Source organism: Bos indicus, chromosome 7 (assembly GCF_029378745.1).
Source record: "Bos indicus isolate NIAB-ARS_2022 breed Sahiwal x Tharparkar chromosome 7, NIAB-ARS_B.indTharparkar_mat_pri_1.0, whole genome shotgun sequence".
Lineage (NCBI taxonomy): Eukaryota > Metazoa > Chordata > Mammalia > Artiodactyla > Bovidae > Bos > Bos indicus.
Window position 1 is genome coordinate 4090739 of NC_091766.1, and position 27429 is coordinate 4118167.

The window sequence follows — 27429 nt, forward strand, 5'->3', positions numbered from 1 at the left end:
TCAGGGTTGATTTCCTTTAGGATGGACTGGTTTGAACTCCCTGCAGTCCAAGGGACTCTCAAGAGTCTTCTCTAACACCACAGTTTGAAAGCATCAATTCTTCAGCGGTCAGCTTTCTTTATGGTCCAATTCTCACATCTGAACATGATTAGTGGAAAAATCATAGCTTTGACTAGATGGACCTGTCTTGGCAAAGTGATGTCTCTGATTTTAATATGCTGTCTAGGTTGGTCATAGCTTTCCTTCCAAGGAGCAAGCGTCACTGTCCTTGGGGCTCAATAAAATAAAATCTGTCACTGCTTCTGCTTTTTCCCCTTCTATTTGCCGTGAAGTGATGAGACCAAATGCCATGATCCTAGTTTTTTGAATGTTGAGTTTCAAATCATATTTTTCAGTCTCCTCTTTCACCTTTATCAAGAGGCTCTTTAGTTCCTTTTCTCTTTCTGCCATAAGGGTGATGTCATCTGCATATCTGAGGTTATTGCTATTTCTCCCATCAATCTTGATTCCAGCTTGTGATTCATCCAGCCCCGCAGTTTGCATGATGTACTCTGCATATAAATTAAATCAAGACGGTGACAACACACAGCCCTGTCATGCTCCTTTCCCAATTTTGAACCAGTCTGTTGTTCCATATCCATTTCTAACTTCTCATCATAGGAGAGATCCTTGCAAATGAAGAATGAGGGAGGCAGCCTGATGGAGAGAAAACGGGTGGTCCACAGATAGGATCCACACGAGCAGCAAAACCACAGGAAGATGCCCAGCTCTTTCACCAAAGAAATGGGACACTGTAGAGTGAGCTCCCTGCGCTGGGTTAGCCAAGCAGGCAAGACTGATGTGGGTCGCGCCAGCCAGCAGGAGGAAAACTGCTGCCGCGTGTGTCTGAGTGCAGGCTGGGCACGGGGGCCTTTGCTGGGCATGTCCGCTTGGCGGGATCCATCTGGGCCAGTGGAGGGAGGGCCACGTCTCCCTCATATGCTAAAGTTCACTGAACTGTGAGGGATGGGGTGCCTGCTCTGGGGCTCACCCCTCTGTCGACCAGCGTGGTGACCGGGGTCCCAAGAACCAGGCCTCCTGTCCGCCTGGTGCTCCATGGAGCAACCTGGAACTTGGGGAAAGGTCAGGAGGGCCAGAGGTTGACATTGCTTCAGCCTTTGAGCCCGTGGACTTTGAGAACTGCCTGCGGGCGCCTGAGCTGGCCTGGCAGTGAGGATGGATTAGTCCATGCTCGAGGTTCCAGTGGGGGAACTTCTGGCTTCTGTGGTGAACAAGCATGGGCCTGATCCAATTTCTTTACGAGGGAATAAACCTTTTGTCTTCAACTGAAGGGCGTCACTGGGGATGAACTTCAGAGCTGAGGGTAAACTCCTCCCTGGTGTGAGGAGCTCCCCTCAGCCCACCCCACCTTTGGCTAATTACTCTGTGTTGGCAAATCTGAGTCAGAAGAGGGACCCAGGGACACCTTTGACATCCCTGCCAAATGTGGGTGAGGTTTTGACTTCTTGCCAAGCGATGGGGCGGCGGGATCCACAGCACAGACAGGGCTATAAAAACGGAATAGGAGGCGGCCTGCGTCACCCCCCACCGCCCCCGCCCTTAGTGTGGGAGGGGGTGATTTATATGAGGTGCGAGCATGGAAGAGGGAGCGGGTGAGCGCGCCCACGGAGGGGCAGGGGTACTTGCCTTTGAGGAGACGTGCGCGGGCAGGACAGGCTCGGCATCGTCACGCAAACGCACCACGCCCTCCTTCACACCAGTACCCATTCCAGGCCTGCTCAGGACGGCGGGGACTCAGTCCTGGGGAGCAAAACGGGGCACAGTGAGAAGGCGGCCTCCTCCACCAGCCCAGGGCCTGGAATTCATCCTCAATGACCCGATGCCAGCACTGCCGCAGAGGCACGCTTCGCCTAACCTGACTTTGGTCTCCCTGCAGGATAAAGACAACAGAACCTGCATCTGGATGCCAGAGTCCCCTGCCCTGACTGCTTAATCATTTACAAGAGCACTTCCCATCAGCTCTGTGATCTCATTGTCACCAACAGGCCTCTGAGTCCTCCGTTGTTTTCCAAGCTGGCACCGACCACTTAGGTTGGCTCAGAGAGGTGAAGCTGCCAGCCAGGTCACACAGCAGGAGGTGGGAGGGGTGGGGTGGGCTCTAGAACGTGGAGGCCGGAGGTCTCCACCTGCCCTGGAGCCCAGCCCACTTTGGGGTGATGCCAGCTTGGACCTGAGATTCCGCTCTCAGAAATACTTTTAGAAAATTAATCTTTGAACTTCACTAGTAGTTCTGAGCGACTTCACTTTCACTTTTCACTTTCAGGCCCTGGAGAAGGAAATGGCAACCCACTCCAGTGTTCTTGCCTGGAGAATCCCAGGGACGGGGGAGCCTGGTGGGCTGCCGTCTCTGGGGTCCCACAGAGTAGGACACGACTGATGCGACTTTGCAGCAGCAGCAGCAGCAGTTCCTCCTCAAAGGATATACATAATAATAAATATATCTTTGCGTTCTGTGGGAACTAAGGCCCCCAAGCAGGTGGAGGGTGGAATGATGTTGATCCTCCTGACTTCAATCAACTAAAGCTTGGACTCTGGACCTTTGCCCCAATTCTGTGCTGAATTGTCCTCTGTTCAAGCCCCTTCCTGAATACTCATGGACCCTGAGCTTAAAACTTCCCCAGTTTTGCTGTTCAGGGAGACGTTGCTTTGGAAAAGGTCCCTTGTATTTCCTTTAACTTACTGCAGGTAATAAATCCTTCCTTCTCCCCATCTTTGGCTTGGTTGTGTCTATTGGCTTGACATCCACAAAGAGGTGAACCCACTGTTTTGGTAACAAACCTACCTTTAACCTCCCAGAGGAAGCGCACTCAAAGCTTAGCGACCACAGGGAGAGGACCAGGAGGAAAAACATACAATATGAAGGACTGGTGTCACCGAGATGCCACTGGGCACTGGTGTGCTTGGAGGCCTCAGTTCCCACGCTTTAAAATCACCCAGTGAACCCGCAGGCTTCCTTGGGGCTTCCCTGGTGGTCCAGTGGTTAAGAATCCGCCTTCCAATGCAGGGGATGTGGGTACAATCCTTGGTGGGGGAACTAAGATCCTACATGCCACAGGGCAGCTGGAACCTGAGCCAAAAATAAAAATAAGTATTTAAAAAAATATTACGCTTTCCTGTGCTCAGTCACGTGTCACCCCATGGATTGCAGCCTGCCAGGCTCTTCTGTCCATCCCGGCAGGAATACTGGAGTGGGTTGTCATTTCCTCCTCCAGGGGATGTTCCTGACCCAGGGATCAAACCCGTGTCTCCTGTGGCTCCTATGTTGGCAGGCGGATTCTTTAGCATTGAGCTACCTGGGAGGCCCCATGCTTTCCTGTAAATGATGCAAATGAGGCAGATACCCCCGAGCCAGCCGTGGAAGCCCCTCCTGCCGCCTGGGCCCTCCCAAGCACCCGCTGGTATGGGACATCTTAGGAAGCACAAGCAGGATTCTGTTCCAAGTGGCCTCTGCTGCCATTTCCTACCGAAAACGGTCCCTGACTCGAGGAGGAAGGGCTGCTTCTAAGACAGGGTCAGAAATTTAAGGATGAGCCTGGGCCACCCTGGAGTGCCGGGCAGGAGCCACAGCCCGTGGTGCTGTGACGACGGGACACAAAGGCAAATCAAGGCGCCCCAGCGGCCAAAGCGGGAACAGCCCGAGCACCACAGTCAGTGCAGCGGTGTTGGACTATTGCTGTTACTTTGGCAGCACCACCGCATGCTGGGTCTTCGTTCCCCAACCAGCGATGGAACCCACACCCCCTGTAGCCCCAGTGCGGAATCTTAACCACTGGACCAGCAGGGAAATCCCAGCAGTGTTGGATTACAACCCGAAGTGCAAAATAAATATCCACAAGCCACACGAACATAAATAAATAATTGAGTAAATAAATGAGGAGGAAGAGACAAATGTCCCAGGTTGAAGAACGTCAGTCCCAAGTAACTGACACAGGTGCTCAGCCCTGGGAGAAGGGAAGCATAAGCAGGAGCCCTGAGGTGTGGGTCATGGGTGGTGACTTCCTTTCAAAGGGCACAGCACAGAAAGTAGAGGGGAGTCACTTTAGTGAAGACAGCTGCCAGAAAACCCCCTCAGCCAGGCGATCGAGATCAGCACCACAGTGGTAAGTCACGTTCACCGCACACGGCCTGGTCACCTGTGTGATGAAAAAGGCTCCTCCTCTCCGAAGCCCAGTCTAACCATGAGAAAAACATCGAACAAATCCCAACCAAGGGCCATCCTACAGAACACCAGACCAGTTTTCCTCCAACCTGTTAAGGTCATCAAAACCAAGAGCGTCTGAGAAACTATCTCAGCCCAGAGAAGCCTAAAGAGAAGTGATGGTGATGACTAAATGTAATGTGAGGATCCTGGGATAGAAAAAGGACATTAGGGAAACACTAAGGAAACATGAATAAACAATGGACTTTAGTGAATCATCCGCCTGCCGACGCAAAGGACGCGGGTTTGATCCCTGGCCCAGTGAGACTGCACAGGCCTGGGGGCACCTAGCCCACGCATCCCAACTACTGAGTCTGAGCTCTAGAGCCCAAGGGTCACAACCCCTGAAGCTCCTGTGCCCTGGGGCCTTTGCTCTGCAGTAAGTGAAGCCAGGACAACGAGAAGCCCATGCCCCACAACCAGAGAGAGCCCGCCAGCAGCCAAACTGGGAAAATTTTTAAAAATTAATCACTTTAAAAATAATGACGCATCGGTACTTGTTCATTAGTTGTGACAAATGTAACACTAACAGAAGATGTTATTACTACAGGAAACTGGGAGTGTGCGGCGGGGGGACTCTGAATTACTTTTGTAACTTTTCTAAATCTAAAACTGCTCCCAAACAAACAAAGAGCAACTAGGCTGGAGGGCTTTTTCTCAGGCCGTTGCTGGGCGCTCCGTCTGGGGTGCCTGCCACTGTGTCACGCCCCACGTGTCTGCTGATGCTCAGCACCACTGCCAGCGCTCCGGGGGCCTGTCTCCACGGCTGGGCGCCTGCGTGCGAACAATGCAACCTTTCTTTCTTTCTTTCTGTATTTATTTATTTGGCTGCTTCGGGCTTAGCTGCGGCACCCAGGATCTTTGCGCTGCACAGGCTTAGTTACACCTCGGCCCTGGAAGAAGGGAAGCATAAGCATGAGCCGTGAGATGTGGGTCAGGGTCTTAGCTCCCGACCAGGAATCAAACCCACGTCCCCTGCATTGCAAGACAGACTCTTAACCACTGGACCACAAGGGAAGTTCCTATTTTTATTTTTCCTGTACTGCTCGACAGGTAGGATCTTAGTTCCCCGATCTGGGATCGAACCTGTGCCCCCGTCAGTGGAAGTGCGGAGTTGCAACCGCTGGACTGTCAGGGAGGTCCCAATGCAGCCTCTCTCAGGGCTGGGTCAGGCATGGTGCATGTGGACACATTCTGATAAACTGCCCTCTTGACAAAGGATCCAGCCCTTCGTACGGTCCAGCCTCATCCAGTCTAGAGCCTGACGACTTGTCTTCTTGCCTCCCTCTGACTCCTGCTCCACGCTCCCCAGGAGGAGAGAGTCCCCGGCAGGCGGTGCAGGCTCAGCCCCGGGTTTGCCCGTGTTGCCTCTGAACCATTCTTCACTGTGGCCCGGGCCAGGGGCCTGGCCTGGGAACTCTGCAGACCCAAGACAGGTCCTCGGTGTGGTGGACACGGACAGAAGCAGAGTCACTGCACAAATCAGTGAAGACCTACAAGAGCATGTCCCATGTCACTGCTGGTGACAGCCAAGGCCAAGACACGGGAAGGCACCTGCAGGGGCTGAATGGTGCCCTGCCCCCCGCCCAGACCTGCCTGTGCCCCCAGAATCTGTGAACAAAAGGCCCTTGCAGAGGTCATTAGGGTAAGGATCTGGAGATCCTTGCCCTGGATGAGGCTGGGTCCTCAAATCAAGGACAAATCAAATCTCTTATCTCTGATAAGAGACAGAGAAACAGACACAGGCAGGGAGGCCCCGTGACAGAGGTGTTAGGGTGACACACCCAGGCCCAGGCCTAGAAACACCTGCGGTGTAAAAGCTGGAAGAGACCAGAAGAGTCTCCTGGAGCCTGAGGAGAATTAACGTGGGGCTTGTGGTCTGCAGAGCTGCGGAAGGATACACTTCTGTTGTCATAAATCAGTTTGTGCTGGTTTGTCACTGGGGTCAGAGGAAACTAAGACGCCTTTTGGAGGAGAACGTGGGGTGCCCCAGGCTCCCTAACTCTGAGCAGAGGGGCAACCAGAGTTTGCAAGCTGCTCCGCCAGGGCCTGATGCCTCCAGGAAACTCCCCAGGACTGCAGGGCAGAGAGAAAGAGATTCCTTCCACAGGGCTGTGGAGGGGTGCTTTCAAAATTTTGCCTCTCAGGCCAAATGCTAATTTCCTAGCTTCTGCCCTTTCAAAAAAACCAAAACAAGCTCAAGACAAGGGCAAAGAAACAACCAGATCACTGGGAAGGGAATCCATGGGGTCGCAGAGAGTCGGACACGACTGAGCGACTGAGCTGAACTGGGGAGGAAAATCAACAACTAAAGACCGACAGAGGGACTCCCTGGTGGTCCCGCGGCTAAGACTCCGTGCTCCCAGGCAGGGGCCCCGAGTTCCACCTGGCCCGGGAACTGGGCCCCACAGGCCTCAGCTAAGAGCTGCATGCGCAACTGAAGAGAGGTCCTGCACACCTCAGCTAAGACCCAGTGCAGCCAAATAAGTAAGTGACAGGTACCAGCCTGCACTGGCATGGAGAAAGGCAGGTTTAAAACCCTCATGGGGGCTGCCGGCGTGTGTCGGGACAGTAACTTAACTGGTGGATGAGCGGGCAAAGAGGCAGGCCGTGGGCAGCTCCTCTTAGCAGGTAACCTGGCGAATGTCTCAGAATGCGTGCTGTTCCCCTGACAGGTGAGCGTGGAGCCTCACGGGCCAGTAAGGCCATGACCAGGCGCTGGTGTGGCCTGAAGGTATGGTGGTCTGGATGGGAAGCCACGGGGAGAGAAGGGAGGCGGGGACAGGGAGAAGGTGTGACCTCAGCCCTCACGGGAGGACGCCAAGCGGCCTGTCACTAATGAGCGACCCTGCCTGAGCCTAGGTGGGAGGCTGTCCAGATGCAAAGATGGGAAGCAGATCGTGTGTTTACAAAGTGCTGTCAACAGTGAGGAGGACTCTCGGACACGGAGGGGACAGGGGACGGGGGGAGCCTGACCATGGGTGCAGACTTGCCAGCAGTTGGCATTTCGCTGGCCCCCACTCACACAGCCGACAAGGGGCTGCCCCACACCCATAGTGCCCTTCCCTGGTCAGACCCCTCCTCTGCACTCAGGGACCCCACCCCCACTTCCTCCTGGCTTCTTTCCCCCAAACTGCCACATGATTCTGAATTGACCCCTCAACTTGCCCCAAGAGGCCCCTTTACTGACTTAGGGCCCCCACTTCCCACACTGCTCCCATACTCAGGACAGTCATCAGGCCGCCTCGGCCACCAGGGTGGGTTCACTGAGGCTGGGACTTCTCCGCAGCTGCTGAGGCACACGCCTAGAGCCGGTGCTCTGCAACCAGAGAAGCCACCGCAGTGAGAAGCCCGGGCACTATAACGAAGGTCAACGCACTCACCGTAACTAGGGAAAGCCCGGGCAAAGCAACAAAGACCCAGCACAACTGAAATAAATGAAATAAATTAAAAAAAAACTTTTTTCATACATTTGTTAGCTGACCAGTTATTTAAGAAATCTTTGTGACTGTAACCTACATTCAGAAGTATGTTTTGTATCATATATTCACTTATAGACGCTTCTGCTTCCATGCCCTAACTGCAACAAGAGTTTCAGGAAGGAATAGGTAGCCCTTTTATTTTTTTATTTCTATTTATTTAAGAATATTTTTGGCTGTGTCACACAGCATATAGGATCTTAACTCCCCAACCAGGGATCAAACCCGAGTCCCCCTGCAGTGGAAGAGTGGTTTCCTAACCGCTGAGCCGCCAGGGATGTCCCATAGGTAGCCCTGGGCTTCCCTGGTGGCTCAGTGGTAAAGAGTCCGCCTGCCAATGCAGGAGACCTGGGTTTGATTCCTGGTTTGGGAAGATCCATGGAACAACTAAACCCGTGTGTCACAATACTGAGCCTGTGCCCTAGAGCTTGGGAGCCTCAACTATGGAGCCCGTATGCCCTAGAGCCCATGCTTCACGACAAGAGAAGCCACTGCAGTGAGAAGCCTGCAACCGCAACTAGAGAGGGGCCCCCATTCGCCGCAACTCGGGAAAAGTCTGGGCAGCAACGAAGAAGACCCAGCACGGCCAAAAAATAACAATAATAATAATACAAATAGAATATAAAAAAACGTTTTAAATGCAATTCGCTCTGCCATCTCCCCCTCCCTCCCCTCTACTTAATTTTGATAAAGCTAACCACAACCAACTGCACTGACTTCATGAATAAAGGGTCTCAAGCAGCAGACTGAAGGAACACTGTTACAAGCTGTGGGTTGGGAGATGGTCATTTCTTCCTATCTTACGCATTTTATATTATGCATTAATACATGTGTATACGGCAACCCAATCTAGTATTCCTGCCTGGAAAATCCTATGGACAGAGGAACCCGGTAGGCTACAGTCCATGGGGTCACAAAAGTCAGACATGACTTAGCAACTAAACCATACATACACATTTTAAGCTCAGACTTAAACCCTAATTTCTTTCTAGGGTAGTGATACAAAATAAACTTTAGGTGAATTAAGTTAGAAAAGAAAACTGTGCCGTGAATCCTGGAACAGGAGGCGCAGCTTTCATAACTGGGAGAGGAGGTCCCCAGGGATCTCAGAGGCACCAGGCCCACGGGTCACCCCGCGTCTCTCATCACAGCAGAGAGATGCTCTCTGTGGTCCAGGAGCCCCAGGGGAGAAACTAAGACACGGTCCTGGGGTCAAGGGCGAGGGTCAGATTGGGGCAGCCACTTGCTCAGAGTGACAGATTTGTTCCCTGACAAGCAAATATACTTCCAGCCCGGATGAACCACATAAGCATCTTTTGGGTGGGGAGCAGAGAGAGACCTTTGGTTTTGCATCAAAGCACAACTTTCTCAAAATGCAAGTTGCTCACAAATTCAAAGATGTATAATATCTGCGACAGGAGAGGGTGTGGAACATTAGGCCAGCTGGAAATGCTGGCTCCTAAAAAACGATCTTTCCAAAAAGATGGAAGAGAGCTCAGAGCTCTGGCCCCCGGTGTCCCCCCAGGGCCCTCAGCGGTACACACTCCCTGCGGCCACGCCTCTCTCTCGGTTCCTTTGTTGGAATGTCTGACCTCCTGAGATACTGTGTCTGCTGCACGACCGCGGATCTCAAGGACCAGAGGGACACACATTCCCACTCCTTGTGCTGCTGACACTGTCTCTCCGCGGGGCTCTGTGCTCAGCTCAGTCTCAGGTTCTGGACGCCCATTCACGGGGAGACCGGTGCTCACCCTCAATGCTCCAGCCTCCTCTTGAAGTTCATGAACACCCCACGACCGGCGGGAGCTCTCTGGCCAGAGGTTATTTCTGTTAGTATTTACCATGAAAGACACTCTGGCAGGCACTCCGCTGAGCTCACTGCCCTGTGGCTCTCCTTCCAGGAGAGAATATGCTTTTAAGTTTGACTGCACATTCCTCAATTCAGAGGGGAAGTCGAGAAAACTCTAAAGTGAGGCGCTGGCTTGGTTTTGGGTCATGCAGGCAGACTAGGCCCCCATGAAGAATACTGTACAGGCAATGGGACTTAGGTGAGAGTTTTTCTGAAGGGAGAAGGGGTGGGAGGGGATCTGAGATCCTCCTTAAAAATATCTTCAGCACAAGAATAAAACAATTTGTAACTATGCGTGATGACATATGTTTAGCTTACTGTGCTGCCTATTTTGCAATGTACACAAATATTGAGTCATTATATTGTAAACCTGAAACTAATACACAGTCAGCCCTCTGTATCCACAGGATCTGCATCTATGGATTCAACCAATTGATGACTGAAAACAGTTTTTTAAAAAAAAAAGAAAGAAAGAAAGAAAAAACAAAACAAAACAGAAAGTTCCAAAAAAGCAAAACTTGAATTTGCTGTGCACAGGGCTCCCCAGGTGGCTCAGTGGTGAAGCCTCCATCTGCAGCGCAGGAGGTGAGAGCTCCATCCCGGGCTCGGGAAGACCCCCTGGAGAAGGAAACGGCAACCCACTCCAGTATTCCTGCCTGCAGAATTCCACGGACAGAGGAGTCTGGCCGGCTACATCCAAGGCAACTATTTCTATAACACACTGTATTAGGTATTGTAAGTGACCTAGAAATGATTTAGGGGCTCCACTGGTAGCTCAGCTGGTAAAGAATCTGCCTGCAACACGGGAGACCTGGGTTCGATCCCTGGGTTGGGAAGATCCCCTGGAGGAGGGCATGGCAACTCATTCCAGGATTCTTGCCTGGAGAATCCCATGGACAGAGGAGCCTGGTGGGCCACACTCCATGGGGTCGCAGAGTCAGCACGACTGAGGGACCAAGCACAGCACAGAGATGATTTAAAGTAGACTGGAGGATGTTACATGCGAATACTACACCATTTTATAATGAGGGACTTGAGCACCCCCAGATTTGTATATCTGAGGGAGATTCTGGAACCAATCCCCTCAGGATAACAACGTAGGTGCTAAGTCGCTCCAGTCATGTCCGAGTCTTTGTGACCCCATGGACTGTAGCCCACCAGGCTCCTCTGTCCACGGGATTCTCCAGGCAAGAATGCTGGAGTGGGGTGCCATTTCCTCCTCCAGGGATCTCCCTGAGCCAGGGATCGAACCTGCAGCTGTCGTGTCTCCAGCGTTGGCAGGCGGGTTCTTTATCACTACTGCCACCTGGGAAGCCCAGGACAACAGCGGGTGACTATAATATGTCAATTATACCTCAATTAAAAAATGCAAGAACTCACCCCCATTAACAGACATGAACTATCATACATAAAACAAGTAAGCAACAGGGATTTACTGTACCGCTTTGGGAATTATATTCAATAGCTTGTGATATCCTATGATGGAATATAATCAGAAAAAAATACATAACTGAATCACTATGCTGTACATCTGAAACTAACATGAAAATCAGCTATACTTCAAAAAAAAAAAGTTCTCAGTAAAACAACAACAAAAAACAAAACAAAACCCAAAAATCTTTGGGTAAGAGAGACAGAACATATACAGGAACAACAGCCAGATCATGCATGATGGTAGGACTCTGACCCACGACCTCTGCAATAAGCAGCCAGGTAAGCAAACCATAATGACTCCAGCACCTGGCCCAAAACAGCTCGAGTTTGGTGACTGCAGCTCTCCTAATTTTTGTTTCTGCTTCCAACTTAGGACAATCCAAAAAAAAAAAAAAAAAATAGTATGCCTCCCTGGCCATTCATGGAAGGCAACTGCTGTGGGCAGGCATCCCCTCACCCCACTTCTCTTGCCTAGAGCCTCTAACAGGCACACCTGAACCTTCTCTTCTCCGCCATAAGGCTCTCTCCCCGCTGCTGTCTTTCAGTCTCTGCCAAATGCAGTGGTGGCAGCTGACCCCTGTCTCTAGCAAGCCTCTGCTGTTTTCACTGAAGTGGCCTTCGTTTATTTCTACAGGTAATTGCATGAAGAGAGGAGAAGAGACAGCTCTTCCTTATGGCAGAATTTCAACTAATGAACGTATGAGGAATGATGGACACAGAAAATCACCAACAGACAAATGTCGGTGTTCACTATTGCTGCCAAAAACTGCGAATGGGACTTCCTTGGCGGTCTGGGGTTTAAGAATCTGCTTGCCGATGCAGGGGACACAGTTCAATCCCTGCTGCTGGAAGGTTCCACATGCTGCGGGGCAACTGGGCCCATGTGCCACAACTGCTGAAGCCCGAATGCCTCAGAGCCTGTGCTCTGCAACTAGAGAAGCCACTGCAATGAGAAGCCTGCCCAGCACGAGAGAGTAGCCTCCCGCTTGCTGCAACCAGAGAAGCCCACACTCAGCAGTGAAGACCCAGCACAGCCAAAAACAAACAGATAATTCATTACCGTAGAAAAATTTTACAAAAAAGAACTACAGGTGGACCGACACTAAAGGGAGAGAGTGAAAATACAATGAGAAGGGGGATATCTGTGTGGTCTTCAGCATCTCTCCACAAGACACTTAATTTCTCTGGGCAGAGCAAGCTGGCAGACCCCATCTTGACCAAGCGATCAAGGTCAGCCACAGAGGACAGGACACAGCGACAGCTCGCACGCTGGATGTAACACAACGGGAAGGACACAGCGTCACTTGTGGGGTTTCTGCCAAAGACGCACAACCCCTGATCTGATCCCGAGGAAACATCTGACAAGCCACACTGAGGCACACTCTGCAAACAGCTGAGCGGTTCTCAGAGCGAAGGTCACGGACAATAAGGGAAGGCTGCGGAACCATCGCTTCACAGATCGAAGGTGATTCAGGAGACATGAGGACTAAATGCAACATCCGAGCCTGGACCAGAAAAAGAACCCAAGGGGGAAAGCTGATAACGTGAGGTTCCGGTCTGGAGACGAGACCCTAGTGTCGTGCCGACGTTTAGTTTCCGGCTCAGACAACCGCACCGTGTGTGAGACGCTAACCGTCGGAGCCGCTGGGTGAAAGGTATCAGGAACTCTCAGCTAGTTTTGTCATTTTCTGTGAGTCTAAAGTTATTTCAAAGTACACAACTTAAAAAAAAAAATAAAAGAAGTTATGAGAAAACCAGGAGCTTCTGGGACTGCCAAAGTTTTCAGAGAAACACGTCAGATGCCTGTGGCTAGAGGGGCTGGCACAGTGGTCTGGCTCCTCCCTGCCCACCGGGTGCCTTTGAGCGGCGTCGCCGAGTTCTGTGCTGGGGAAGGGTGCTAGCAGTCATGGCCCCACAGGAGCGGTTAGTGTTGCCTGGCTTGAAGGGAGACCCGCGTCCTTCCTGGCAGGTGCACCCTGACCCTGGTCTCTCCTCAGGCCAAGGCCTTCACCCTCTGCCTCTGGCCCTGCACGTGGGGGTGAGAATGGGGTGAAGGCTGATACTTGACACGACGGAACAATGGCAGCTGTTGTTCATTAAATCCGTCTGCCCCTGTGTTCTCTGTCCAGCCTTAACCAACGCCCACGGATGACGCTTTACAGATGGGGAGGCTGAGGCAGCATGCGTCCTTGCTGGAGAGTGCCATGGCGATAACCATCACAGCTGATAACTGGGGCCATCACAGTCACTGCTTTATGTCCCTGCTTTGCTGATAAGATGTGGAGCAGCTTGGCCAGACCAAGAGCAGAAGCAACTCCAGCCTTGACATGGGACTCCAGAGCCACAACTGAATCCGTGTCCACAGAGCCCGGCTCCTCAGTGACCTCAGTATCATTTCATCCTGAATGCTTCTTCCAGAGAAGCATGTGCCCCTTAAGAAAGACTCTGTTTAACCTGAAGGAACAGTAGCGCAGGGGAGGCAGCGGTAAGAGTTTGGCTGCACTCAGCTCCTGAGACAACTCTCAAAGCCATGCAGAACTTGAAGCCAAAGGGCAGAGACCCCTTAGATCTGAGGAGGCTGGGTCACCGGAAGCCAAAATCAGCAAGTTCCTGAGAGGTGAGCCTGGAAGAGGCAGCCAAGGGGCCGGCTGAGCAGTCAGCGGGGAGAGCGGTCAGCGATGGAGACCCTGGGTAACCAGTCCCTGTGGGCACTCACCAAAGGCCGCGGGGTAGAAGGAAGGTGCTGGAGGGACGGAGGCCTGGTGTCTGGCAGCCTGAGAACGTTCAGTCTTGAACTTGGAAGAAGGTGGCCCCAGTCTCTGGCTCTCTCAAGCCTGGAAAGAGCCAGCGGAAATACTGTCTGGGGAAAGATGATACCCTGGACCTTGCGGGATTTAAAAAATCTAATATCTTGGGCCCAACCTGAGGTAATGAGGCGCAAAGGGAGACCGGATGAAAGGAGCAGAACCACCCCACGCAGGCGGGCTGGGCAGATGCCATGTTGGAAAATGCCGACGGGTCGTTCCACAGTGAAGGGCTAGAGCTGGTTCAAGCCCCAGTTGCCCCTTCCTGAATGGAGGGCCTTGTGTGGACCACTCCCTGCATGGAGGTGGCTTATGGGCAGTGGGCAGTGCCACATGGCAGTGCCTGATAAAATAAAGAAGCAGGGGCCTCTTGAGACCCCTCAGTGTCATGGTCCACAGATCTGAGAAGGGTGACCATGCAAAGGGAGCCTGGGCTGACCCGGGCGGCGAGACCTTTACTGCTCTTGTTCTAACATAACTGTCCGCTGAACTCCGGGCTTTCTTCGGTTTTGTGAGTTATTCCCCGAATCTCCCTTTTCTGCCTCTGTGTCTCATCCATGAGCTTGAGGCCTTCCTCGTGCTGCAGGATAACTCCCCTCACCACCCTGTCTGGGCTTGTCCCAAGTGTTTTCTCACCATTAGCCTGGGTTGTGGGGTTCCAGGAGGTACACAGAGGTGGGGGGCCCTCTCCCAAACATTACACACGGGGCCCCTGAGGGCACAGATTTACTCTAGGGGTGATGAACCTGGGCTTCTTGGTTAAAGTGGGGACTTTAACCCCCGTCTAGTGATCCTTTTCCCCTTTCTAGACTCTTCTCTTTGGAACCAGCCCACTATGGGCAAGAGGTGGGGTGGAAGAGGGAATTTAAGCAAGAGGTTGAGAGGGGAGGATATATACATACACAACTCAGAATTCTTCCAGAACAGCGGTCTCCCCACCCCCCTTATCTACCTGCATGCTAAACTGTTTCAGTTGTGTCCAACTCTTTGCGACCCCATGGCTCGTCCCTCCATGGGACTCTCCAGGCAAGAGTATGGAGTGGGGTGCCACTGCCTTCTCGGGGGCCTTCCCGACCCGGGATCGAGCCCGAGCCCCTCTTGTCTCCTACGCTGGCAGCTGGTTCTGCACCACCAGTGCCACTGGCAGGCCCGTGTTTATTTGCTTATTCGGCCATTTGCTCAGATCGGTTTATCCTGGGGCTAAAGCAGCGCTCTGTTACTTACTTACTGCTTCACTCTTCTAGCACGTGCTGTGCGGACTGAGCTGCTTCCCATCCATTGGAGGTGGAGGGGCAGGTCTGGGGAGGGAGACCCCGAGGACGATGAAACAGTGGTCCAAAAGGTTCCAGCAGCTGCAGCAGTCAAAACTGGGAGTGTGCAAGGAACAAACATCGGTGTGCGCCTATAGGGCTCAAACCTGACTGTGCACATAGATGTGGGGAGAGGCAGGGCAGGGTGCCTGCTCCCAGGGCCAGGCGCTGCTGCTCTGCAGACAACCCTCTGAAGGCTGCCAGCCACCCCCTGCCCCCAGCACCTGGGGAGTGGGAACTGAGGGGAATTTACTCCTTCACTCTGGGTAAGAGGACCTCAGACAGGGGGAGTGGTGCCACCAGGCAGGGCCAGGGTGGGAGGCTTGTGAGCAGGGACCAAATGGCCTGGAACCCTCTTATCCTGACATTTGGGGTAATGGTCCTGGAAAAAGGAGCCATAAGGACCACTCTGGTCCAATATTTAAAGGGCTGTGGTAAGCTGAGTGGTGGCCCCTAAAGACATCTGTCCTAACTCCCTGGGACCTGTGGATGTCACCTTACATGGCAAAAGGAAGTTTGAAGGTGTGATCAAATTAAGGAACTTGGGATAGAAAAACTGTCTTGGATATCAGGATGGCCCTAATGGCATCACAAGTCCTTAAGAGAGAAAGGTATTTCCCTGCTAGTCCAGTGGTTAAGACTTCATGCTCCCAATGCAGGAGGCCCGGGTTCAATCCCTGGTCAGGGAGCCTGATCCCACATGCTGCAACTAGGAGCTCACACACAGCAAAGAAGATCCTGCGTGCCACATCTGAGACCCAGCACCACCAAGTAAATGGAGAAAAAGAGAGAGAGGGAGGGAGGCAGGAAGGTCAGAGAAGGAGAGGTGATGATGGAGGCAGATCTCAGAAAGATCTGAAGATGCTACCCTGGCCTTGAAGGCGGTAGAAGGGACCATTGTCAGGAGCACACAGATGGCCTTCGGGAGCCGAAAAAGGCAAGGAAAACAGACTTTCTTCTGGAATCTCCAGCCCTGCAGACCCATTTTAGACGTCTGACCCCCGGAACCAAAGGATCCTGAGCTTGTGTGGCTTTCAGTCTCCGTGTGTGTGGCAGTGTGCTACTGCGGCCATGAGAAACTGACAGACTGTTGCAAGATGCTGGGCAGTGGCCCTGGGGGACGGTGCACAGAGCCACAGGAGAGCGACTCCAGGTCAGCATAAGACAAAGAGAAAACCACAATGGCCAGGGCTGCCTGCAGCCCAGTGGCTGCCCCGGGGAGGCTGGTAGGTGCCCAGAGCCTCCTCGTGCCAGGCCCTGCTGGGCCCTGGGGGCATGGCAGCAAACTGGCATGTGCCCTCACGCAGAAGCAAGCAAGACAGTTCAGAGAGCTGAACCATCACACCCCAGGAAGGAATTGAACAGGGAGATGGGGACCCAGATTCAAGCCTGGGTGGCCAAGCTGGCCTCCTGAGGGGATGCTGGAGCTGACGCTAGAATAGACAGGGTTGAGGGTAGAGGGGTTGGCAGGAGCTGCATTCCAACAGTGAGTCAGGGTGTGCAAAAGGCCTCCGGGCAGGAATGAGCCAGCCAGAGAGAGGAGAGCCTGTGGATCTGTATGGGCAGCGGGGAAGCCGGGGACAGGCTAAGGAGGCCTAGAGAGGCTGCCCGTGGGGCCACTCAGACAGGACAGGGTCCGACGGAGGGAGGTTGGGGGGACCCAGGAACCTGCCCATGTCCTCTCTGAGACCCCGGAGTGGTGGGCTTGTTTTCTGGGACGAGGCGGCCTGGGAGGGGCCAATGTGGGGGCAGGGAGGCCAGCAGGGCAGGTGGCCCTTGTTTCAAGGGCTCCACCCTTGGCAGATTCTTGCCCACCCCCGACCCTGAGCTCCCCAATTGAGAAGAGACTGCCAAGACTTCTGGTCCTATCTTGTGGTCCCAGTACAGCACTGGGGAGGATATGAGGGCAAAACATATAATGAATCTAAGTTTAATTAAAAAATAGACCCAGTGGGGGACTTCCCTGCTGGTTTGGTGGCTAAGAATCAGCTTTTCAATGCAGGGAACACAGGTCTGATGCCTGGTCTGGGAACTAAGATTCCACGTGTCGTGACAACTAAGCCTGCGCGCTGGAACTACTGAGCCCACAGGCCGTAGCTGAGACCCAGTGCAGACAAACAAATAAATGTTTTTAAAAACACAGTGGATTTGCACTGGAAATCATCTAGCATCAGTCCTGTCTGGGGGTGCTGCCTCCTCTCTCCCGCTCCCCACCACCCTCTGCCTCGCCACTCACCCTGACCCAGGCTGGCTGGAATGGTCACTCCTGTGGTTCCTTCCAGGGTCGGTGCTCGGCCTCCCCTCTGCCACCTGTCAGGGAAGTATAACTGGGAAGGGAGAGTCCTGGGTCCAAAGCTGGTTCCGGCCCTCGCCCGGTGCACGCCCTTGGGCAGTGCCTTAATGCCTGGGGGCCTGGGCTCTCTGACCTGTGAGCTGGGCTTGGCCAAGCCTGGGGTGAGTGAGCCGGAACACAAGAGAACCACGTTCCCCCGACTTCATCCTGCTGAGGTCTGCCCGAACTTGCCGCAAGGACCTGGAATCCTCCTGTTCCAGAATGTGCAATAGGGCTGTGGCTATGGAAATCAGTCTGGAGGCTCCCCAGCTACTTGAACACAGAGTTACCATGTGACCCCAAGACTCTACTCCCACTCTGAAGGGCTGAAAACAGAAATTCAAGCAAATCCTCGCACCCCGTGTTCAGAGCAGCACTGGTTGCAATCGCTAAATTATTATTACTCAGCCATAAAAAGGAATGAATTCCTCTGGGGAAAAAAAAGAATGAAGCACTGACATGCGCTACAACACGAACGAACCTTGAAAACCTTGTGCCAAGAGCAAGAGGGCAGACACAAAGGGCCAGGTGTTACGAGACTCCACACGGATACATCAAGTGTCCACAGCACGCAGGTCCCCAGGCACAGAAAGCAGGCTGGAGGTTGTCGAGGCTGGGGGCAAGGGGACAGGCTCCCTCTTCAGGAGGTGACGAGGTTCTTTTGAAGCGGCAGTAGCACAGCGCTGGGACTGCACTACGCGCCACTGAACTGGGTGGAGTGGGAGAACTCCCGATCGCTCCAGTGGATAGGACTCTGAGATCCCACTGCAGGAGGCACGGCTTCAATCCCTGGTCAGGGAGCTACGAGCCTGCATGCTGTGAAGAACGGCCCCAAAACCAAAGGAACAAAAGGTAAAATGGTAAATTTTAAGTCATGTGTCCTTTACACACACACACACACACACACACACACACACACACACACACAAACCCAGCCGGTCCTTCCCTGGTGGCACAGTGGATAAGAATCTGCCTGCCAATGCAAGGGACGCAGGTCCAGTTCCTGGCCCAGGAAGAGCCCACATGCTGCGGAGCAGATAAGCCTGTGCGCCTAGAGCCTGTGCTCTGCAGCAAGACACCCGGGTGAGAAGCCTGCACACTGCTCCCAAGAGTAGCCCCCACCCACGCAATCAGAGAAAGCCTGCACACAGCGACGAAGACTCGGTGCAGCAAAAACAAAGAAACAAAATTTAAGACAGCACACTAAATAGCCCTCCACTCCATGTGCCCTGGGAGGCCCTTCTCTGATCCATCAGAGAAGCACTTCCAGTGCCCTTCCAGGGTGGTAGGAGCCTGGTCACACTTCAGGCCTCCCTTTCCTCACCAACCCTCTTCTCCCTTCAGTTCAGTCGCGTCTGACTCTTTGTGACCCCATAGACTGCAGCACGCCAGGCTTCCCTGTCCATCACCAACTTCCGGAGCTTGCTCAAACTCATGTCCATCGAGTTGGTGATGCCATCCAACCATCTCATCCTCTGTTGTCCCCTTCTCCTCCTGCCTTCAATCCTTCCCAGCATCAGGGTCTTTTCCAATGAGTCAGCTCTTTGCATCCAGTGGCCAAAGTATTGGAGCTTCAGCTTCAGCATCTGTCCTTCCAATGAATGTTTAAAATTCATTTCCTTTAGGATTGACTGGTTTGATCTCCTTGCAGTCCGACGGACTCTCAAGAGTCTTCTCCAACACCGCAGCTCAAAAGCATCAATTCTTCAGCGCTCAGCTTTCTTTATGGTCCAACTCTCACATGCATACATGACTACTGGAAAAACCATAGCTTTGACTAATGGACCTTTGTCAGCAAAGTAATGTCTCTGCTTTTTAATATGCCGTCTAGGTTGGTCATAGCCTTTCTTCCAAGGAGCAAGTGTCTGTTAATTTCATGGCTGCAGTCACCATCTACAATGATTTTGGAGTCCCCTCAAAATAAAGTCTGTCACTGTTTCCATTGTTTCCCTATCTATTTGCCATGAAGTGTTCGAACCTGATGCCATAATTTTAGTTTTTTTCATGTTGAGTTTCAAGCCAGCTTTTTCACTCTCCTCTTTCACTTTCATCAAGGGGCTCTTTGGTTCCTCTTTGCTTTCTGCTATAAGAGTGGTGTCATCAGCATATCTGAGGTTATTGATATTTCTCCTGGCAATCTTGAGTCTAGCTTGTGCTTCATCCAGCCCTGCATTTTGCACAATGTACTCTACATATAACTTAAATAAGCAGGGTGACAATATACAGCCTTGACGTACTCCTTTCCCAATTTGGAAATAGGCATTGTCCCATGTCCGGTTCTGACTGTTGCTTCTTGAGCTGCATACAGGTTTCTCAGGAGACAGCTAAGGTGGTCTGGTATTCCCATCTTTTTCAGAATTTTCCACAGTTTTTTGTGATCCTCCCCTCCCCTACTAGGTTATTTTGAGTCGGATTAACTGGGTGGTTGCCATGTACATGCTCTGGGGAAGCGCCACCATGGAGAGGGTGGGGCATGGCAACCCACTCCAGTGTTCTTGCCTGGAGAATCCCGTGGACAGAGCAGCCTGGCGGGTTACAGCTCACAGGGTCACAAAGAGTCGGACACAACCAAAGAGACTCAGCGCAGACACAAGGGCTCGGGGAGAGGGCGGTTAGTGTCTAAAGGGGATAGAGTTTCAGTCTGGGAAGACGGGAAAGTTCTAGAGACGGATGGTGGTTTCGGTTGCACAACAGTGTGAATGTACTTAATGCTACTGAACTGTACACTAAAAAACGTTAAGATGGTATATTTTATGTTGAGTGTGTATGAATGCTCAGTTGTGTCTGACTCCTTGTGACCCCATGGACTGTAGCCTGCAAGGCTCCTCTGTTCATGGAATTTTCCAGGTAAGAATACTAGAGTGGGTTGCTATTTCCTCCTCCAGCGGATCTTCCTGACCCAGGGATTGAACCAGCATCTCCTGCATTGGTGGGAGGATTACCCCTGAGCCACCTGGGAAGCCTTATTTATTTTGTTGTATATATCTTAACACAATTAAACAAGAAATTCAAGCACAGACAAGATGCACCTGTGATGTTAGGATCAGATGGGGTTACCTTTGGCGGGTCAGACAAGAAAGGGGTGTGGAGAGGTCAGCTGGGGGTCTTGAAAGGCTCTGTATCTTGATCAGGTTTCACGTGTGAATGGACGTAATAATTCCTGAGCTGTACATTTATGGGTTATTCACTCTACTGTGTGTAAATTACAGTGCAATAAAAGACTTTAAAACCATAAAACAAAACAGAAACCTTCTTGGCCCCTCCCAGGCCAAGTGAGTCTGAGCTTGAGAGTCATGTTCCTAACTCCCAGGGTTCTCTGGTGGCATCTGGGGCACGGGGGGTGACATGCACTGCTTGCTGCTGCTCATTCCCCTCCCCGCCTGCAGAGGAAATACCTCGGATGACTTTGAAAATAACTGACAGTCTGGAAGAGATGCTTAAGCTCCTGCAAGGTGGGCCACACATGCTGTGGACGACCAGACCTCTCCTGGAGACTGCACCCTGGTAGCCACCTACTCCACCCTCTATCTCCTTGGAGCAGGGGACGCTGACCCTCCCCTTGACTCCAGGGTGACTTGGGTGACCCTGCTCAGGTCATGAGAGCTCACTTTCCTGGGTTTGGAGTGCTGGAATCAAAGCTGAGACTTTTGAGGGAGCCTCCTGTGCTAGATAAGTCCTTTTTCTCCAAGGAGGGGAAGTTAGGCCAAGGGCAGTCAACACAGAGCCAAGGTCAGGAGGGGGAGGCAGACACCAGCAGACTTGGGGTGTCCTGGCACCCAGCAGGCCAAAAGAATCTGGAAGGTACAGGAAGCACCTGGACTTCTTCTCCCTGGAGCCCACAAAGCCCGTTTTCAGTTCACCCAGTTTGGGATGGGGTTTTTTCCCCAAATAACAAGTGTTTATTGGGACGTCCCCAGTGGGTCCAGTGGCTAAGACTCTATTCCCAAGGCAGGGGGCCTGAATTCAATCCCTGGTTAGAGAACTAGATCCCACATGCCACAGCTAAGACCCAGCACGGCCAAATAAATACCTTTTAAAAAGCAAAAACCCAAGTGGTTATCTTTTCACCTGCTATTTCTATACCACTCAGTAAACAAAAGTTAAAGTGAAGTGGGGATGGGGGCAGGGGACACCATGCAGCAACACAACTTACTGAACAGCACTATCTAAGAAACATGAACCTCAGACTTCCCTGGTGGTCCAGTGGTTAAGAATACGCCCGCCAAAGCAGGGGACACAAGTTCGATTCCCAGTCTGGGAAGATTCCACGTGCCTTGGGACAGCCAAACCCTTGAGCCGCAAGTACTGAGCCCACAAGAGAAGCCATGGCGATGAGAAGCCCGCGCACCATAACCAGAAAGGAGCCCCTGATGCTGCAACTAGAGAGAGCCCAGCTGCAGCAGTGACGAGCTTGTGCACCGCAACTATGGCCATCAGAGCCAGGAGGAGGCCGCTAAACGCGCAAACAAAGAAACACGAGCCTGGGCCCCAGGGCCTCAGACGGCCTGTCCTACGGGCACCACGCTGCAGCCGCTCCACATCCGAGGCCGTCCTTACACACACTCACGGACAGACACACACACACAGGCAGCTCCCTGAGCAGGGCCACCAGGCATGCCAGCGTGTGGCAGGGTCACCCACAGTTGGGTGACCCCCCGTAGGACGAGGTAAGTGTTTACACAAACGGGGGGGGGCAGTTTCTCGGGAGATGGAGTTCCCAGCAGCTGTGGCACAGACCCCGTAATCTCTTGGCAAAGGGAAGCCTATTAACATCCTATCTGCCTGTTGATAAAGGCTGTTTCCTCTTCCAGTTAATGGGCCTAAGTGAGGGGAGGCATCTTACGTAAGGCCTTTCCCTGTTAACTCTGCCCAGCTGGCTGCTGCCTGCTCCTTCTCCCTGCTGCACGTGCCCTCCAGTGCATGTACTGCAGACCAACTCCGGTCACTGCAACCCTGTGCTGCTGTCTCTACAGGTCAGACACCCATGTCCTGAAAGACCCAGAACGTTCTATGGGCAATCACTGTCCTTGGTCCTGGCAGACAGTGCTGCCAACGCCTGTGGTCAGTGATGTGTGAAGTAACCTAAAACAAACTGAGACATTTAATGGTCTTCATGCTCCTCTGCTAAGAGGCTGCACTTGTGTAAAATCTTAACCCCAAAGCCGTGTGTTCCTGACACACGGAGCCCAGCACAGGGCTACTCAATTGCACCTACTCAATTATTTACTGGATGAGTGAATTGATTTCGCTTTGGCCGTGTTCTCCATCCTACTCCTACGCCTGGCAAACTCCTCTGCATCCTTCAAAGCCCATCCTAAATATCCTGGTCTCACCTTCCCAAGGTTAGCTGCTCTGCCTGGACTGAGCACTCCGTGGTTCTCTGCTGTGCTGGGAGGGGTTGTTTTCCACACCCCTTCCCCACTAGCCCGGGGACCCTGGAAGGCAAGAACCTGGGTCACACTTAGTGGCAGTGCCTAGCAGAAAGCCAGAGGTGTGGACCTGAAGCCACTGTGAAGACAGTGTATCATGCGCCAGCAGCATGAACACCCCTTTTCTATCACTGTCTGCCTTGTTCCCCGGGTGGGAGCATGCCCAGGCTCCTTGCCATGCTGAACTGGTATTGTGGGAGGATGGAGTCTAGTGTGTGACCTTGGACATGTTATTAAACCTCCTTGGCCTCATTTTCCTCCTCTGTCACTATCTTCTGAGGCTGGGGTTGCCCAAGCAGGTCTCTGGGGTAGCATGCTCCCTAATGAGGCGTCAGACAGGGGCTAAGGTCACCCGGTTCTACCAAGCAGGCCTCCCCAGCTCCCATGCCTCACCATGTACCTACACACTTCCATGCTGGGGCTTCCCAGAGGGCTGAGCATCAGTCTGTGGCATCCGACCCTCGACTCTGTCTCCCGCAGGTTCATCTCCTCAAAGTGTTAAAATCTGGAGAGTGGCGCCCCACTGTCCATTAAATGATGGCAGTTTAGGAAGCTCCTGCTCTCACTAAGCCCTCGGCCATGGGACCATGCTACCAGCACGCTGCTCAGAGTCAGCAGGGCAACCTCCGACTCGGACATTCAGGGCTGGTCAACATTTGGCTCTGACTGATCAAAGAGGCGCCCTGGGGGACTTCCCTGGTGGTCCAGTGGTTAAGACTCTAAGCTTCCACTCTTCCACTGCAGGGGGCAATCAATCCCTGGTTGGGGAACTAAGATCCCACATGCCATGTGGTAGGGCCAAAAAATGGGGCTCATAGGCCCCAAACTGTCTGTTCTTCAAAGTCTGGCTCTTAGGCACCTCATCACTAATGGGAGGCTAGACTAGTCACTGGCTAAGGTGTGACCAGCAAGGCTATAAGCCATATACTCCACCCCATCCCCTCCCTTCTCATGGTTGCAGAGACCTGCCCAAAGTAGGGGAGGGGAGGGCAGCATTTCAACTAAACCCCCAGGAGCGCCTGTCCCAGAATCTCTGGTGACATTCGTGCAGGGCCCTTGCCCCGAGACATAAATCAGAGTCACTGAGTGTGACCTAGGAATCAGCTCTTTAGACAGGGCGAGGGTGAGATTAGCTGTGTTGACATTGTAGACCAGGCAGGTCGTGGGTCAGCGTGGCTAATTAATACCTAATGAAATGTACATATTGACTTTCTTAACTCGTACCATGGCAAAGGTACACCACTTGGAGACAGAGCAATGGCTCTGACATCCGTTCGGAGCTCTGTCCTGGCACATTTCCATCTTGGAAGTCTCGAAACTTCCAAGGCAGGTCTTCCATTCTGGTCCTCATCTCATAGTCGGGGAGGTACAGGTGGTCAGAGGGTCTGCTGATCAGCCTGTCCACAGTGGCCTGGCCTCAATGCAAGACCTCTCCTGTGTCTCTCATCACGGACCAGGTCCTTCAACCCAATCCCCTCTCAGGACCCTCGCGTGTTCCCTGGCCCGGCCTTCTCTTGGGTCCTGCCATATTCAGGCTTGCTTGTTTCCTCTGCTCATAATGCTCTGTCACCTCACTAACTCCTTGCTGGCTTTTAGGTCCCTGGGAGCTCCTGAATTAGCACCCCCAGCCTCTGCTCAGGACCCATCAGATACAGTGCCCCAGTTCCTTGGGGGTATGTCTGAGCCACTCCCATGGCCCACACCCTTCTGAGCTGGTATTTCTGCCTCCCCCACACCTGTCCCTGACCCTGGCACACAGATATTTACAGATGATAGAAAAGCTGTGCTGTAAGGCTTCAGGTCTGTTCCACTCCTGGAAGCTGTGCCGGTGGTGGCATTCCAGGACATTGTATAAATATCAGATTCTAACAGTGGCAGGAAGCACAGTGCTATGGGTGACTGGTTTGAAGGAGGACAGGACCTGGATTCAGGACAACCTAGGTCTGCCTTAGCTTTCCCACGTTTTCCCTATGTATCTTTGGACCAAGGTCCCCTGACGCCTTGGTCACCCTTCTGTAAAACTGAGATGATCCAGACCAGACTCCGTAGGTAAGCACATGCCAAGGAGTGGCAAAGAGCAAAATGAAGACATCTGTTCACATGTCTGGGTCCTTGCTAGCACCGAGCAGGTGCTCCCATCTTCCAGCAGGGAAGCAGGTGAGTGAGGGAGCCGCGGGACTGTGCACACGGGCCACCTGGAGGGCCTGAGAAGTGTGTTCTGACCCTGCCGGCCCATCTTGTCTGAAGCAGCAGAGGCTGCTGGACGAGCACCTCCTTCAATAATGTCCTGGCAGGAATGCTGGCTCTGTAGCTGTAGGGGTTAAATGAGGTCTCCTGAAGTTCGCGTCTACCCAGGACCTCAGGAAGTAACCTCATTTAGAATAGGGTCTTTCAGGTGTAATTAGCTAAGGATATCAAGATGAGTCATCTTGGATTTGGTGGACCCTAAATCCAATGATGGCTGTCCTTAAAGGAGGATACACATACAGGGAAGAAGGTCACGTGAAGACAGGGGAAGGGACTTTCCGGTGGTCCAGGGGCTAAGACTGCACTCCCAATGTGCGGGGCCCGGGTTCAGTCTCCGGCTGGGGAACTAGATCCCACATGCCGAAACTAAAAGATTCCCTCATGCCCCAACTAAAGATTCTGTGTGCCATCACGAAGACCGGAGATCCTGCGTGCCGCAGGTAGGACCTGGCACAGACAAATAAATAAATATTAATTTTTTTAATTAAAAAATAAATCTTCAGAAGACAGAGATGGAGATTAGGGTGCTAGAGCTGCAAGTTGAGGAACTCAAGGACTGCTGGCAGCCGTCAGAGGCAAGGAAAGGGTCTCCCTCAGGGTCCAGGTAGGATACAAGCCTGCTGTCTTAGTCAGTTCTGGCTGCTGTGATAAAACATCGTAGGCTGGGTGGCTTGTAAACAGAAACGTGAGGCTGAGAAGTGCCAGCAGATTTGGTGTCTGTTCAGATTCTCTTTCTGGTTCACAGAAGTCCACCTCTCTGCATCCTCACAGAGCAGACGGGGCAGGAGAGTTCTCTTGGGGCTCTTTTAGAAGGCCATTAATCCCACTCGTGGGGGCTCCACTCTCATAACAGAATCATCTCCCTAAGGCCCATCTCCTAATACCATCACATGGGGGATTAAGTTTCAACATATGAATTTTAGGAGAGACACAAACATTCAGTCCACAGCACCTGCCAATCCCTTGATTTTGGAGTTCTGAACTCCACAACAGTGACAGAAGAAACTTCCGTCGTCTCATGCTGTCCAGTTTGGGGTTATCTGTTATGGCAGTTCCGGAAACGAATACAGCAGGACTCCGAGCCTCCCGAGTGCATACTGTGCCTTGGCTAGTGACCTGCCCACGGCCCTGAGGTCATCGCACCTCTCTTTGTATCCCATAGGTTGCCCTGATGGCCAAGCTTCAACAGAAAGCCTGGCTTCTCCTGATCGCTGTTGAGACCCTGTAACCTAAGCTCTCAGCTGCAGCAAAAGGTATTCAGTGAAGAAAACAAACGTTGACAAGCGTATTTTAAAAATAGCACAGGGACCAGGGAGGGGCCGCTGGGGCAACATTCTACTTTTTAAACTGGGTGTTGGTTTCCTTATTCTTTCTACCTTCTTTCTTTTCATGTGCACATTATGTACTATTATTACTAAGAAGTAGTTCACATTTAAAATAAAAAATACAATGCATTTTTTAAAAGAGCTGGCTTGCAAAACCCAAATAAGCTAACGGCTCCAATCAACTCAATATTCCTCTAATGTCTAAGTGCCAAAAAAGAAGACTAAAATACGGGATGACAAATGTGAAAAGGCCTGCCCTTGGGCTGATGACGCCCTCCACCTGGTGCCAATAGTGGGAAATCACTGACAACGCAAGAAAGTCTCAAGACAACTTCCCAAATAGATTTAACATCTGTGACTTGTGTCAGCCTCATCTGACACCTTCATTCTTTTGCTGGATCCAAGTGTAAAAAAAAAAAAAAAAAAAGAAAGCAACAGTCAATATTTCCGACCTGCCATCCTGGGACTCCAGGCAGTGCCTGCATCTTTCTCTAGAAAGGACCGCCTCTCCCACTGCCAACCACTATAGTTACCTTCAGAGCCCTGCAGAGGAGGGACTCAAATATTTTTTTGGACGGAACTTTAGACTCTCGAAGAGAAACAAATCTAATGTTTAATCACCACCCACTACGGGCAGGAACACCTCAAAAAGGGACGGATAGAAAGATTGGAGAGACCAGAGCTTGACAATAACCGCCCTGGCCGCCAGGGGAGGAAATGGGCATTCCAACTCCACAGCTGAGAATACTGATGACTGCACAGCCTCCACGGAGGAGCATTAACCATTTAGATGTACGTGTCCTGTGGCCTGGCCACTCTTAGGAGGTTGCTGCAGCTGGATGTTAAACTCCATGAAGACAGAGACGGTTTGAAGTGTCTGTGCTTGACTGGAGCCCCACACACTTTTACTATGAATTTGCTCATGCAAGACTCAATCTATTCACTGCAGTTTGGTTTGCAAA

General features: G+C 52.2%; 1 protein-coding gene across 4 annotated transcripts in view; it reads right to left on the bottom strand.

Annotated features, from left to right (window-relative positions):
• Positions 1-27429, bottom strand: part of SLC25A42 (solute carrier family 25 member 42) — a 45704-nt gene that overhangs the window by 10251 nt on the left and 8024 nt on the right. For 2 of the 4 annotated variants that reach the window (XM_070792472.1, XM_070792469.1), the window contains exon 2: positions 1687-1800. In XM_070792472.1, coding sequence (XP_070648573.1) covers positions 1687-1767 — 81 coding nt within the window. In that variant the 5' untranslated portion in view covers positions 1768-1800. Of the gene's footprint in view, positions 1-1686; positions 1801-13736; positions 13855-15048; positions 15192-17370; positions 17843-27429 lie in introns of those variants that run through there. The other 2 variants (XM_070792471.1, XM_070792470.1) reach the window with 2 other exon arrangements.